The sequence below is a fragment of the Heterocephalus glaber genome, unplaced genomic scaffold (assembly GCF_053883595.1).
Source record: "Heterocephalus glaber isolate CG9 unplaced genomic scaffold, H.glaber_assembly_v1.0 deba00001687, whole genome shotgun sequence".
Classification (NCBI taxonomy): domain Eukaryota; kingdom Metazoa; phylum Chordata; class Mammalia; order Rodentia; family Bathyergidae; genus Heterocephalus; species Heterocephalus glaber.
Window position 1 is genome coordinate 1,462,732 of NW_028258412.1, and position 14,150 is coordinate 1,476,881.

Genomic DNA, 14,150 nt, shown 5'->3' on the forward strand with positions numbered 1-14,150 from the left:
CAACTGTCTATATGATACTCTGAAGCAACACTCTGTGGTGCTGGACTGAGTGTGGGCAGAAACCAGTAAGCCCTGGGGACTGGAGTTCCTTTTGCAAATAAGGCCTCGAGAAGGGAGGGAAAGGACATGGAGTTGGGCATTGTAAATCTGTTGCAGCTGGAAGATGAGTGAGGAGAAAGTCTCCCCACCACAGCCAGAACGACTAACCAGGATGGTGCTCTGAGGCGGGGCCTGCCTGGGCTGGGCTGCACGGCCACCACGGCTCCTAGTGCAGCTCTCAGAAATGGCACTAGCAGGACCCACTACTGAGGTTGAACAAATCCTCAGGGCTGGCTCTCAGGGGGCTGCACCCACTCCTTGGCCTTGAGACACCAGAAGTCCAAGACTCTGAAGGCCAGATATGAGAAGGTAGATCTGAGAAGGCTTGTCATAGCCAGGGCCCTGACGGCCTCTTCCTGAGTTCCCCATACTAGCCAGGAGAGGTGGGAAGGGAAGCAGGTGGGGGTCCTGAGAGCCCTTGAGCAGTGGGCATCATCCCTTCCAGTTGGGATTCCTGCCTCTTTCTCTGGCTCTGTCCAACCTAGCCCTAGCCCGGGGTACTGGGCATTTGGATTCCCCTTGCCAGACCGAAGCCCTTTGGCAGGTGTGGAGCCTGGTTCTGACTGCCCTAGTACACTCTGTGGCCTCAGCTCTCTGTAGTGAATTTAGTTTGTCCCCCACCTGGCAGAGAGCCTAACCCATGTTCCCCTACCTCACCCTCACCGGGCATCATGATGACCTGGTCACGTGGGTGAACTGCTTTCAGCTACAGGGCAGTCCGTCTGCACCTTGGTGGTCTTTCAGGCCTGCCTTTTCTCCCACCCAGTGGCATTGAGAGAGGGCTCCAAGATGCACGAAGGTGGGGGCCAGGAGGAGAGTGCAGAGCCACCAGCTGGAGATTCAGACAATTCATTAGGGAACAACAAGACAGCATGTATTTAAGTAGGAGACTTGAGGGAGCAGAGTGGGTGGGCAGAGTGAGAGGACAGATTGATAAGTGGGTGGGCCTGGGGGGTGCCAGGGACTGGAGGGGAACCTTAGGCCTGCATCCTGGCTGACTCTCCTTCTGGGCTTGTTACCCTGCTTTTCCAAGGATGGCCCCTCTGTGACAGAATGGAGGAAGATAAAGCTGCCTTTCTTTTTTTTTGGTACCGGGAATCGAACTCGGGACCTTGTGCTTGCAAGGCAGGCGCTGGAACCACTGAGCTAAATCCCTGGCCCTAAAGCTGCCTTTCTTGCAGTGTGGCCTGGAGGGCAGGAGGCCTCCGTTCTGGGCAGCAGATGTTGCTGGACCAGGAGGGGACATTTTGGGGTGACTTGGGAAAGATCAGGAGAAAGGAAGCAGTTTATGGCAGGAAACAGGAGGCCCACAGGCAAAGGAAGAATACGTGAGGCTCGGGGTTCCAGAATAGGGCTGAGGAGGAGGGGCACAGTAAACCCAAATGAGTTGGGCCACACATGCCTCCCCCAAGTTTTGGGGAAGAGTTCAGGGCAGCATTTTGGGGCTGTGCTAGAGGAGGGAGGCATCCATGATGGTTTCTCTGTGCCCTTGAGGCCTGAGCTTGGCCAGCAGTACAGGTCAAGGTCTCCTGGTTGGTTGCTGACCTTTCTCTTGTGCTTCCTTGAAAAAAGAATCAAAGACCAAATGGCAAGAGCTGCAAAGCTGGGGACTCTGAAAAGTGCCACTGAGTCCTGAACCATATATTGGCCCTGTAGCTCACTGGCACTTGACCCCATGTGTTAAACTGAATCCTACCCTGCCTTAGGTGGTGGCTTGGTGACTGGCTCTGTGGGCTGCTTCATCCTTCGCCCAAGTGTTGGGAGCAGTGTGGCAAGTGCCAGGATGACTGAGTCCCCTGATTGGGCATTTCCCAGAGTCATTTGGAATTAAAATGATAGTAGAGATCCCCTGAGGACATTGGGAAGGCTCTCAAGTTGGTCTCAAAGAGCAGTTTCACACATTCTGGGGGTCACAACCTTGCTGGACTGTGCGTCTGTGCACTGCACCTTGTCTCAGTTGCAGGAAGCCCTCCTGGGGATTCGGGCTGCTAAACTACCAGCCATAGTGCATCCTGCTGTTGGCCGACTTTGAGGTTAGGTCTCAGTTAGAAGTCATTGTTGGGAGTCACAGATCTGGAGCAGAGGGCAGCAGTCAGATGGGGCCCTGTGAAGGTTTCTCTTAAGGTCTGTAAGCTGCGATGGTCCCAAAGAAGGGTCCCATCACCTGTCCACAAAGGGAGTCACAGGTCTGGACCCTTTTCACCAGGAATGGTGAGCCTTGCCCAAAATTGAAGCCAGGTGAAGCCCACCACAGGGAGGGGGCTGCCTAGGTGCTGCCATTTGCAGCTTCAGCCTGGATTCCTCCAACTCAATGGAGCTGCCGGGACTCCACAGTCATTCCATGGTCTGTACCAAGATCCTTGGCGGTCATCCTTCCAACCCCTTTTACTGCTGGCTGATCTCCCTTGGTCTGTAAAAGCTTCTTCTTCCTTTTTCTTTCTTCCTTCCCTCCCCTCCCCCTCCCCCTGTATTGGGGATTAAACCCAGGACCTCAGATCTTTCTTAATTTTTAATTTTTTTTTTTGGTACCAGGGATCAAACTCAGGACTTTGTGCTTGTGAAGCAGGCGCGGTGCCACTGAGCCCTCTTAATTTTTAATTTTGAGACAAGGTCTAAGTTGCTAAATTGCCCAGTCTGGGCTTGAACTTGTGATCCTCCTGCCTCAGCCCCCTGAGTGCAGGGATTACAGGTGTGTGCCACCACACTTAACTGTAAAAGTGTTTTTGTTTTTGGTACCGGGGATTGAACTCTGGACCTTGTGCTTGTGAGCCAGGTGGCGGCACCACTGAGCTAAATCCCTGGCTGTAAAAGTGTTTTAAAGACATATTTACTGTGTAAAAAAATTAGAATTCAGAGAACCTAAAGGTGGGGGAAAAAGGCCCACCCCAAATCCTGCCCTTTAGGAAATACTAGCACTGGACTCATTTCTGGGATTTTTCTCTTGAAGTCCAGCCGCAAGCTGAGTTCCCCCTGTGTGCCCCAGGGAGCTGAAGGTGCTGCTGCCTGCATCCTGCACGGAGGCCTCACTCCAGCAGACTGCTCATCCTGGTTTGGGTAGCCAAGGGAGTGCTGCATGCAGAAAGGGCACAACGCCAGGCAGGCAACAGGAATGGTGGCAGAAGGAATGCTTAGTGCTTTGATTTTAGTCTGAATAGTTCAGAAGGTATGGTGAGGGCATGCACCCAATGGTCGGCTCACTTCTGATTGTCAGCACTGGGTGGAGTGTGGTAGTGTTCATCCTTAGCAGCAAATGGCTTGGGGACTTCTGGCTTCTGGCAGAGCCACTGGAGGCTCCTGGGGCTCCCCATTTTCATGCGAGGTTCCAGAAACCTCACCTCGATGGGGGTAGGCTTGGAGCCTCAGGAAGAATACCAGGCCAGGCTGGCTAGGCAGGGCACTTTGCAGATAATCCCCCAGTGCCTCAGCAACTTCCAAGTACACCCGGGACACCCATGGGGACCAGACACTCAGAGGTGAGGGAAAGCAGGACTCAGTGACAGTCTGACAACTCATGGTTTATTGACACTTTACATGGGGGTCCTGGGAAGAAAATACGCTTTTGGTCCCTTTACCTTGGGACTTGTCCCTAAGACTACAGGGGAAACAGTCACGTCTTGGAACAAGATTCCCTGCTGTGCAAGAACACAACTCCTAGGAAGCCCCCAAAGTGTGCACAGATAAACCTTTGGCAAGGTCCACATAGCACGTGAATGGCAAAGCTCGGCGCATTTGGCAAAGTTGAGGAGCCTCAGCAAAAGCACAGGACTCCGGGGTCTGCCCCTTTTGGACTGTGGAGGCAGAATCAAACCAAACAGCTTATTTTACACAGGCCTACTTGGCTTCTAGGCAGCATGGGTTGGGGGCTAGGTCTTAGGAGTGGCCAGAGCTGGCCTCCCAGCCCTGGGAATACTGCTGAGGTAGCCAGGATGCCCACACTGGAACATGCCGTGGCAGGGGAGGGCAAAGACAGGGGCTGCATGTTGCCCCAGGAGGGCAAGAAACAGACGCTGGTCAGTGGCAAGGACTTGAGTTAGATCTCAGGGAGTCTGTACGTCTCTCATGGGGTGACACCCACACCATGTCCCTACCCCCCTAAAACATACTCTCTGTCCTGGATTTTGACTAGGACACCCTTGAGAATTGGCTGTGCCTTCCTGCCCCTCCTAATTCTACCACCCTGCAGGACTCAGCTGGGAATCAGCAGCACCTGTAAAAGCAGGGTTTGATTTCTCCAGCGTTTGTATTCCATATAAGGCGCTGGCATCTGTAAGTTGATTCTTTTCCAACCCACTTAATTTTAAGAATAGACACTAATAATACTTAATCACCCCTCCCCGCTGGCAAGAGAGGAGGGGCCCTCAGAGCTGGCAGTATCTCCCCAGGACATGCCAGGCTCACCTCGAGTAGCCCCTACATTTCCAGAATTCCCGGCTAGAGACACAGTAGACATTATGCAACCCCTGTGCCTTAAAAAAGGGAAACTGAGGCCCAGAAAGGTACAATGACTTGCTCAGCTTATACACTGAACTGGTGGCAAAGCTGGTCCTTGAAATGGAATTCAGATTTTCAGAATAGTGTCCCTGGCCAGGGACCCTCTTGGGGCTATGGCCTCAAGGGGTGGCCCAGAAGTTTGGGAAGCTGAAGACGCCCAGAGGCTCTGGGTCCAGCCCCAGTCAAGAAAGGTCCTTCTCTGTGCCCAGAAGCTAGTGCAAGGCCAGTCCCTGACTGCACCCCATCAGTGGCAGCCCACGTCTCTGCCTGCAGGGCCTTGGCTGTCCCCATGGGACAGCAGGCCCACTCAGGAGTGAGGGTAGGTGTTCAGACAAGCCTGGGGAAGGGGCTTCCCTCTGTGCCAAGCCGGAGAGGAGATCTGGCAGAGCCTTGGGCCAGGGAATAAAGCAGACTAGAAAAGGGTATGATCCAAATGTCGCTGGGGTACAACTCCTCTCTTGGCAGCAATGAACAGAATAAGAATTAGCAAAGAAAAACAAGAAAACCCTCTCTCAGTCAAGGTCACTGCCGTGAGTAGGATGGGCTGGTAGTGAAGGGTGGAGCCACATCCCTGCATCTTGCCCAGCCCTCTGCTGAGAGCACATAAGGGGCCCTGGCTTCTGGCCCTCTAAAAGCAGCAGAGCTTTCAAGTTAAGCAATGGCCAGTCGTTGTTGGTGGCCAACCATTCTCTGAATGACAATGTTTAAGATGCCGACTATCAGGAGACTGAGCAAGGAAGGCCTTGGTGGCATGGTTTCACCTCCTGAAGCCCCACTGTGGGAATGAGGGGAGAAGCTGAGGATGCAGGCAGCTTGCCCCACCAGAGCTGGCTCTGCCCTTTCTGTGGATGTAGACTTGGCTGGGGGCTTTTGCGCATCTGTCCCTTCTGTGAGCTGGGAGAAGGGCAAGGTGCCTTGAATCCAACTCTCCAGAGCTTTCTGGTACCCTACTGCATGCAGGTGGGCTCTGATCACTTCTGCAGGGATCTCATGGCCAAGCTTCCTCTGTCGCTGTCACAAGCCTTAGTTAAGCCACCACTGCCCCTCAGACCTCTGTGGGAGCAGTCCCACTGCTGCTCAGCCCTTTCCTCTGAGGCTGTTCTCCATGGGCCTCCAGGGCCCTTCTTCCCTGCCTCATGTTCCTGCCTCTGCCTGGCTTCCTCCCCAGTCCTGCCACTTTCAACTCTGCATATACTATGTGAGCTCCTTGAGACACCTGAGTATCACCACGTCTGAGCCTTACCTTCCCAGTATTCTAGGGGACATGGAGCCCTTCCTTCTTGCAGCTACAGGACAAAGCCCAGCAAAGGACACCAGCTTGGGAGTAGGGGGTTGGGAGGCTGTGGCCGGTGCTGTCAGGCTGCCAGAATTATCCCATCTCCTGCCTCCAGACAAAGCCAAGACACCGGCCTGCCTCTGGGCTTGCCAGAGCCTCTTAATTAAGCATTTTCCCCTAAGAAACCAGTGTAATCACAAATATACAAAGACATTCTGGAACATTCTACCCAATTAGCAGTAAGGTCACTCTGTCTGGGATCCAACCAGAGACCAGCATGGCAGGGGCCAGGCAGTTAAGGAAGCAAATGGCTACCCTGTGGTCTGGGCTCCTGCCAATCACCCCAGGGAGGCTCTGTGGGGTGCCTGGCAACATAAAGGAGGAAAAGAACTCCAGGAAGATTTCTAGCCAAAATCACGCCTTCCAGGCAAAACAAATGCAGCTTCTGTAAGAACTTCAACAGGCCTGTCAGAATCCATGGCAGACCAGCAGGTCTAATCTCCCCATAGCCGTTTAAGGCACTTAAGTGACTTATATTAATACCACCTAGAAAAGTTTGTTTCAATCCTGATTTACAAAAAAAAAAAAAAAAAAAAGATTCAGTAACACTGCTGAACAGTATTTGGAAACAGTAATACTGTTTCCAAAATAGTTAAAAAAAACTCTCAAAAAGTAAATACTTAAGTTTTCCAAGAAATAAAATAAACACTAAGCTTTGCTTAAATTATATGACACTGTGGGTCATCTTGGCACTGACAAAACGAAGATAAAATCTGAAATACTGCTTCTGAATTAGACTTTTCCTGGAATAAAACCTGAACACACAAATGACCTACACGTCTTGTGTTAGTAAGTGCTGAGCTTCACCTTCCCATGGTGCACAAGGAAGGCAGGAAGAGGGCCTTGGGGGCCCTAGCACATCACACACAGGTGGCTGCTGGCAGCTATGGACCAGACGCCTGGCCTCCCTCTCTTTCCAGCAAGGTTGCTCTCTCTTCTTTGGGAAGCCAACGTGGCCAACCAGGACTCGCCAGGCCTATCCATCAACTTGATCCTTCCTCCCACCATGGCCACAGCCGAGGCCATGGTGAGAAGCCAGGAGAAACCTGAGCTGGATATCCTGCCTGCTCGACCTGACCCAAGGATGTGCCCGAAGTTGTCTGGAGCTCTTAGGTCTGCTGGGGGGTCCCCTACACATGTAACCCAGTCTCCACATGCACATCCTGTCTTTGGTCAAGCTGCTACCAGGTGCTTTTGACTTCTGGGCCCACCCTTGCCTCAAAGGGAGGTAGGAGCAACAGCCAGGCCACTTGCTGGGCCATCTTCACTTTGGTAAGGTCTATTCCCTATGCCTGCTTCCGAGCCCTGCCTGGAGCAGTTCCACAGTCACCAGGACAGGCTGTAGCACACACCACCAATGGTCTTGGGGTGCTGGGGCAAGCACTGTGTGGGTGGGCAAACCCTGCCCATTACTGCCTGTCAGGTCCTAAGGCCTCTGAGGGGACTCACACGGGTGGGGGGAAGGGTCGGGGGGTGATGGGGGACCTGGACTACCTAGCTTCTCTGTGGAGTGCTGGTCTTAGGCTTTGAGAGGCCAGAGGACAAGTCCTGGCTTCTCACACCTGCCTGGGAGTCCCCTGCCCCCTGGACCCCATCCTCCAGCAGCTCTCGGGGGTCCCTGAGGAAAACCACCATAACTGTGATGTTGTCTTGGGAGCCTCGCTCCCGAGCCTCAGCCACCAGCTCCTCAGCAACATGGAGCCCGTTGCCCTGCTGTTTGACCAGGTGACTGTGGACGAGGCTGGTGATTTCTGGGAAGGTGATGACATCGAAAAAGCCGTCACAGGCGAGCAGCAGGTAGTCCTCAGAGCCTGTCAGCTCCCAGGAGGCCACATCTGCCTCTCCGGACACATAGGGCTTCTGGAAGACATCCCCTGGGCACAGAAGGGGACAGCCTATATCAGAGGCCATCACTGTCTACTCCTGTTCACTAGCCCACCACCCCTTGGCCTGTGGGGATAGACACTGGCCATGATGGAAACCTGCCCAACGCTTCCCACCCTCCTTAGAGTGAACCCCCCCAGCCATGGTCTGTGAGCCTGTCCTTCCTGGTGTCCAGAGATACAAAGGCAGCAGCATAAGATGGGCTGTAAGGAAGGAACTGCATTTGCCAATGACAGGACACTTCAGGAGGGTGAGAGGAAGATGGGCCAAATCTCCGGGGTGAGCTGGGAAGGAGTGATTTTTGAGTACTGTACTTGGAAGGGGCAGATATAGTCTCTGGGCTAAGGCCCAGCGGTGACAGGATACTGAGAAAATGGGATGGGGGATGGGGCAAGGGAACTGCTATTTCCCCCAAAGATGAAAAAATCATTAAAATAAATGGGGACAGTAACCTCATTTATGAAATATTTACAACTTTTCTCCCAGCTGATATAGTAGCTAGCTCAAGGATTTCCTACTAGATTTTGGGAGGACCTGGTTTTTTTTCTTTTTGGTAGTGGGGATTGAACTCGGGTCCTTGTGCTTGTGCAGCAGGCGGCAAAACCACTGAGCTAAATCCCCGGCCCGGGAGGATCTGTTTTAATGAAGCATTAATAATATATAATTTAAACTGCAATTATTGGTGGGAGATGAAGGTTTCTTGCATATTTACAATTATGATCCCTAAATCTGCCCTATTCCTGTCACAAGCTGATTGATGACATAATCCTAGCACAGATAGGCACCCCCGTTTATGATGGTGTGACTTACATTTTTTTTTTAACTTTACAATGGTGTGAAAGTGGTACACATTCAGCAGAAACTGCGTTTTAATTTTGATCCTTTCTGGATTAGTGGTAAATGGTCTGAGACCCTCTCTCGAAACTGGGCTGCAGCAGTGAACTGCTGCTCCCAGTCAGCCCCATGACCACAAGGGCAAAACACTGATTCTCCACAGCAGACTGTGTAGCTAAGCTAGGATGTCTGCTAGGTCAGGTGCCTTAAAGATGTTTTCAACTTACCAGGGATTCATGTGGAAGTAATACCCCTACAAGCTGGAAGCTTGTGTATACTGCAAATCCTTTTAGGCACACAACACTGCGTCCTAAACCACCAGGTGAACCCCTAGCCACGGTTTGAGGTCCGGGCTTCCTGCGGCCTTGCCTTACCCCATAACAGCCTCTGCTTACCAATGGCTCTAGAGACGGCCAGGGTCCCATTGACTCTCCAGCAATCCATGAAATATACAATGCCACCCAATGCTTCGATGCGCGCCTTCTCGTCCTGCAGGGAGACAGCCAGTGTCCAGGGCTTGGGTGAGTCCATTGGCCCAGAAGCCCCCACACTGCAGCCCAACCAAAGAGATGGAGCTAGTTTCGAAGATATGTTCGAAGCCACAGTGTTTGAACCAAGATAGGATGTACCCGAATTAGGCATCATTACAAATGGTTACAACTGCAAATCTAAATGTCCTTCAGCTGCAGGAATGGCTAGCAAGAGACGCTATGAACATAAATCGCCCACCTGAGGCCAATGAGCCATAGCTGCAGCCCTGAACAATGTTCTGGGGTCAGAGAGGTGCTCACGAGGCAGCAGAAAGACACTAGCCTTGGATTTGGATGGTGGATACCTCAGCTTCCTTATCTTTAACTGGGGGATAATGTTCCTACCTTGAAAGCTGCCAGGACAAGGTGAAGCACTGGTATGTATGTGTGGCCACACAGAAAGGTTCATAAAACCTGAGCGAAGCCTTGACCAGCAGTCTGGTGCCCACTTGGTCCTTGTCCTCCCTGACCCAAGCTCCCCACCGGGCACTGTCTCTGCTCACCACAGGGACCAGCCCAACTTCCTTCTGGAGGACAGGACAAAGGCTTGACCTAGCTACAAGTCTCTCAAAAAAAACCTCTTTGGATCTGATTCCTGCAAATGAAGAGATTCCCAGATGTGAGCCTGTCACCTGATGGCTGGTGATAACAGCTGGGTGCCCCCTGGGAGCCAGGCATCTCTACTGGAGGAGGGAAGCTGTCCTTTATCTCTACTTTATTTGGTGGATAATCCTTCTGACCTTACTGCATGCTCAGTGCATGCCTGGAGCACAGCACCAGGTAGGCATGAGAAACCTAGTTCCCTAGGGGACAGTCTTCCCCATTCAGATACAGACCCATTTCAGAAGGAAAGGCTCAGCAGACAGCGAAGGCACCAAGGACTAGACCTCCGTGTGTGGTTCCCCTACAGAGTGTCACAGTGGGAATGACAGGTGTCCTGATCCTTGATAACTACCATGGGCCTGCACAGTGATGGGGGCCTGGCAGGCTGGACAGCCTTGCCACTAGAAGCAGTCACCTGTCCTAGTGCAGTGGGCAGGATTAGGGGACCTCAAAGGCTCCCTCAGATCTGACACCTCCTTCCCACTGTGGTCTGAGCAGGGAAAAGACAGGGAGGGCCAGAAGGGGGAAGGGAGGAGGGTGAAGGGAGGGGAGGGCAGGTGGGTGGTTCACACACTCGAACATGCACAAAGAGGCCCAGAGACCAGCAAGGAACTGCAGATGGTCCCTCCCAGGCTTTCCTGAGAAGGGAAGTGTGCCCAACCCAGCCTCTGCCTCCAGAAAAATAGAGTTGAGAACTGTCAGCCTTTCTCTGCTTTTGTCTTCCACATCCCCCAATTTACTCCCAATCCTCAATGCCTGTGATGTGGGGACAGTGAGTGGAGGTGACCACAGGTGACTGAGGATGAAGGACAAGCTACTCTCATGGGTCCCTGTGAGGTAGGGGTGCACAGCCCACACCTGTCCACCTACAATCTTGGGGAGTAAGTGGTGCCAAGGGAACTGATTCACACACCACATCTCCCCTTGTGAGCAAGGTCTCTCCAGGGAAGCCCTAAAAGCAAGGCACTTGGCCTTCGAAGCTGTGGAACCAGCCAGCCAAAGTGGCGCACACCTATAATCCCAGCACTCAGGAGGCTGAGACAGGAGGATTGTGTGTTTGAGGCCAGACTGAGCAACATAAAAAGATCCTGCCTTGGGCTGGGGATTTAGCTCAGTGGTGCCCACGCCTGCCTTGCAGCACAAGGTCCTGAGTTTGATCTCTGATACAAAAAAAAAAAAGTCTGCCTCAAAAACAAACAAAAATAAAATATAGCAAAAGCCTCAAAATCCTTCCTGAGCACTCTCTCCATCCTCTGTTCCTTGAGGGAATACTGTGGGGACAGGACTGAGCTAGAGGATGGGAGGCACCTGGGCCACAGTGAGCCTGTGAGCTCCACCCTGACAGCTATGTAGAAACCCCTATTAGGGTTCCCTGTGCCAAGACAGCCCTGTGTGCACAGGCTGCCCATGCCCCTAAAGCAGCTCTGCCTTGCCTAGCTCAGGCCTGTATCCCGGGCTGCACACTGCCCCACCCCACCACGGCTCCCACCTCCAGCTCCACTAGGCACAGCAGCCTCACCCTGTCCACATGCTGGCCTAGCTTCTCTTACTCCAAGATGACAGTGTTTGTGGGCCCAAAGTGTCCCTGTCTTTGCTTCCCGTCTCCTGGGACACCCAGCCCATCAGCAGCTCTTCTCTGCTCCTCCGGCCTCACCCTCCACACCTCCTGTAGCAGCCTCTCCCAGGTCACTCCCTGAGTGGCCCAGCGGTTCTCAGTAACAGCCATGTTCCTCCTTTCCTTGGGGATCGGGGCTCTGCCCATAACACTGCCACCCTCTTGGATGCCGTGTGCCCTCTCCGTGTTTCCATCCCCAAGCCCAGGCTCCCCCCTCCCACAGGTCCTTGCTGTCACTTGCCTGCCATGACCTGTAACTGCAGACAACACTCACAGCTCTCCTGGTCTCACTTTTCTGACCCAGCCACCAACCTGCCCTCCTGTGGTCTGCACATTATGGAAACTTCTAGTGATTCCCTGTGGAATTCTTCCTGGCTTGGGACAGCCCTACTGAAGGAGCAGCAGGTCAGTGGCTCTGGTGTCACCTGCTCTGGCTGGATGCTGCCTCTGGCCCGCAGAAGTCACAACTGCCTTTAAGATTCCACTCTAGGCCCCACTCTCATTCCTCTCTTTCTGTCAATGCTCCCAGCACTCGGTTGTGTCCTCATCCTCACCTGTCACACCTGTTCTCCATTAGACACAGCTACTGGGAGGTGGGTGGGGGTCCTATTTTGTCACCCCATTGCCTTAGCAAAGTATCCTGTAAAGAGTAGGCTCTAGCCAGGCATGGTGGTGCACACCTGTAAATCCAGCACTCAGGATGCTCAGGCAGAAGGATTGGCACCAGTTTGAGGCCAGCCTGGGCTACACAGTGAGTTCAAGACCAGCCTGAACTACACAGTGAGACCTCGTCTCAAAAAAAAAAAAAAAAAAAGGAGTAGGCTCTAAATGGCGGCTGATCTGGACTCTAGCAGCAGAAGCAGCTCTGTGCAGACAGCTGCAGGTTAAGACAGCAACACAGGTCCTCACGCAATCCTCAGGGCCACTTTCATTGGCTGCTGGGCCTAGACTGAAGCTCCTAGTTTCCTGTCTTTGTAACTGACGTGGTGAAACTCACTTTTGTGGAGAACCTTTGCCCAGATCTCTGATTATTTCCCAGGCAGGTGGTGGGCTACAATGAGGATCACAGGCAGCAGCTGGCAGGAGGGAGCTGGGATCTAGTCTCTGCCCCCAGCTGTGGATCAACAGACACTTAACACTAGTGTGCTTCTCCTGTGCAGGCACTGATCTTGGCACTCACGTGTACCACGTCACTCAATCCTCACCCCACACCCGCGAAGAATCCTGTTTGATAGACAAGGAGCCTCAGGCTTAGAAGGCGGGGAGCCAGGACCAAGCAAGGCTATCTGTCCCTGCTCTTCCATGACACCACACTGCAGGGTGGAAAAGGTCTCTACTGGGCTTCAGAAAGATGCTGGCCTCTGAGGCTGCACAGGTGCAGGCAGTGAGTGGGAGTGACACCCTAGCAGAGGTTCGCATCAATCCAAACCTGGCTAAGTTTTACCTGCTACGGGAGAGGATCAACAGGGAGCAGGTGCCAAACTCCCCTGTAGTGGGGTGGTAGTGGAGCAGCAGACTGTCTGCTACTTAGTGTGTGCTTGGAGCAATGGGCAAGTGACTGGAGCTCTCTTAGCCTCAGATCTCCCCTTTGTCCAATGGGGAGAGCACATGTGTGGCACAGACCATGAGCTGCGGTGGGAGGCCAAGGAGCGCTGTCATTCCTGACTATGATCAATGCCCGACAGTCTGTCCTGCTTTCCCAGTCTAAAAGCCACAAAAGGAAAGATGGCTCAACACCATTGCAGAAAGCCCAAAACAACAGATGTGGGAAAAAGCCCTGCAAACACCAGGAAAGGAGTTTACCTCCTTAACGTGTACAGTCCCGATAAATTGTTAAGGAAAAACACACGGGATGGGAACAAACTGTTCAAAGGAAAGGCAAGGCAATAAAAAGTATCTTAAAACTTCCTTTTGGTGATCTTGAGGATTGAACTCAGGGTCTTTGCACTAAGCCACATCCCCACCTTTTTTTGGGGGGATACAGGGTCTCATTGAGTCACTCGGGTTGGGCTTGAACTTGTGACCTTCCTACCTCAGTCTCCCAGAATGGTGGGATTAAAGGTATACACCACCATGCCTACCTTAAATTTTTGAAAATATGTTTAAACTTGCTCCGTTGGAGCAAATTAAACAACTGCTGAGATATCCTTTTTCCCTCTGGTGGGCGAAATCCCGCAGGTTGGTGAGAATACAGTGAGACTGACCCTCTCAGGCACACACCCTGCTTGAACACACAGTGGCCCAGCCCAGAGAGGTCTGCTGGGCAAATCTAGCAAGACTGTGTGTCTACTCTGACCCTGCAATCCTACCTCTAGGAATCTTTTCTACAGATATACTTGACCCTGGGTGATGCAGTATACAAAGTTATGTACTGTTGTGATGTTTTCAGCACAGAAAGACTTAAGACTTTGGTGTTCCTCCACAAGAGACTGGATGATAAACGGAATGCCAAGCATCTCCAAGGATGACAGCCCTTCACATACAGATGCAGAATAGTCTGCCAGGTGCACAGTTAGCTGAGAAAAGCCAGTGCAGAGCATGGCATGTGGAGAAAGCAAGGGGGTGGGTTGATACACAAACATGGGCTTGGGGTGGTTTGATACACAAACACGCCCTCTCTGCCCTCAAGAGACAGACTAGACACATTTGTGAGATACGGTCTGAGCAGGAATGTCTTCCTCATGTCCAAGTTAGGGGCCTAAGGCTCAGACAGGTGAGTGATCCGAGTCCAAGAAGTCTCAGCATAGTCTCTGCCTAC

General features: G+C 52.5%; 1 protein-coding gene across 3 annotated transcripts in view; it reads right to left on the reverse strand.

The window, feature by feature from the left end:
* Nucleotides 1-3,593: 3,593 nt before the first annotated feature.
* The window catches only part of Ppm1f (protein phosphatase, Mg2+/Mn2+ dependent 1F), a 29,159-nt gene continuing 18,602 nt past the window's right edge, over nucleotides 3,594-14,150 (reverse strand). For all 3 annotated transcript variants that reach the window (XM_013071972.3, XM_087198014.1, XM_087198013.1), the window contains exons 7-8: nucleotides 9,040-9,133; nucleotides 3,594-7,800 (exon numbers count right to left, since the gene is read on the reverse strand). In XM_013071972.3, coding sequence (XP_012927426.1) covers nucleotides 7,421-7,800; nucleotides 9,040-9,133 — 474 coding nt within the window. In that variant the 3' untranslated portion in view covers nucleotides 3,594-7,420. The remainder of the gene's footprint in view (nucleotides 7,801-9,039; nucleotides 9,134-14,150) is intronic.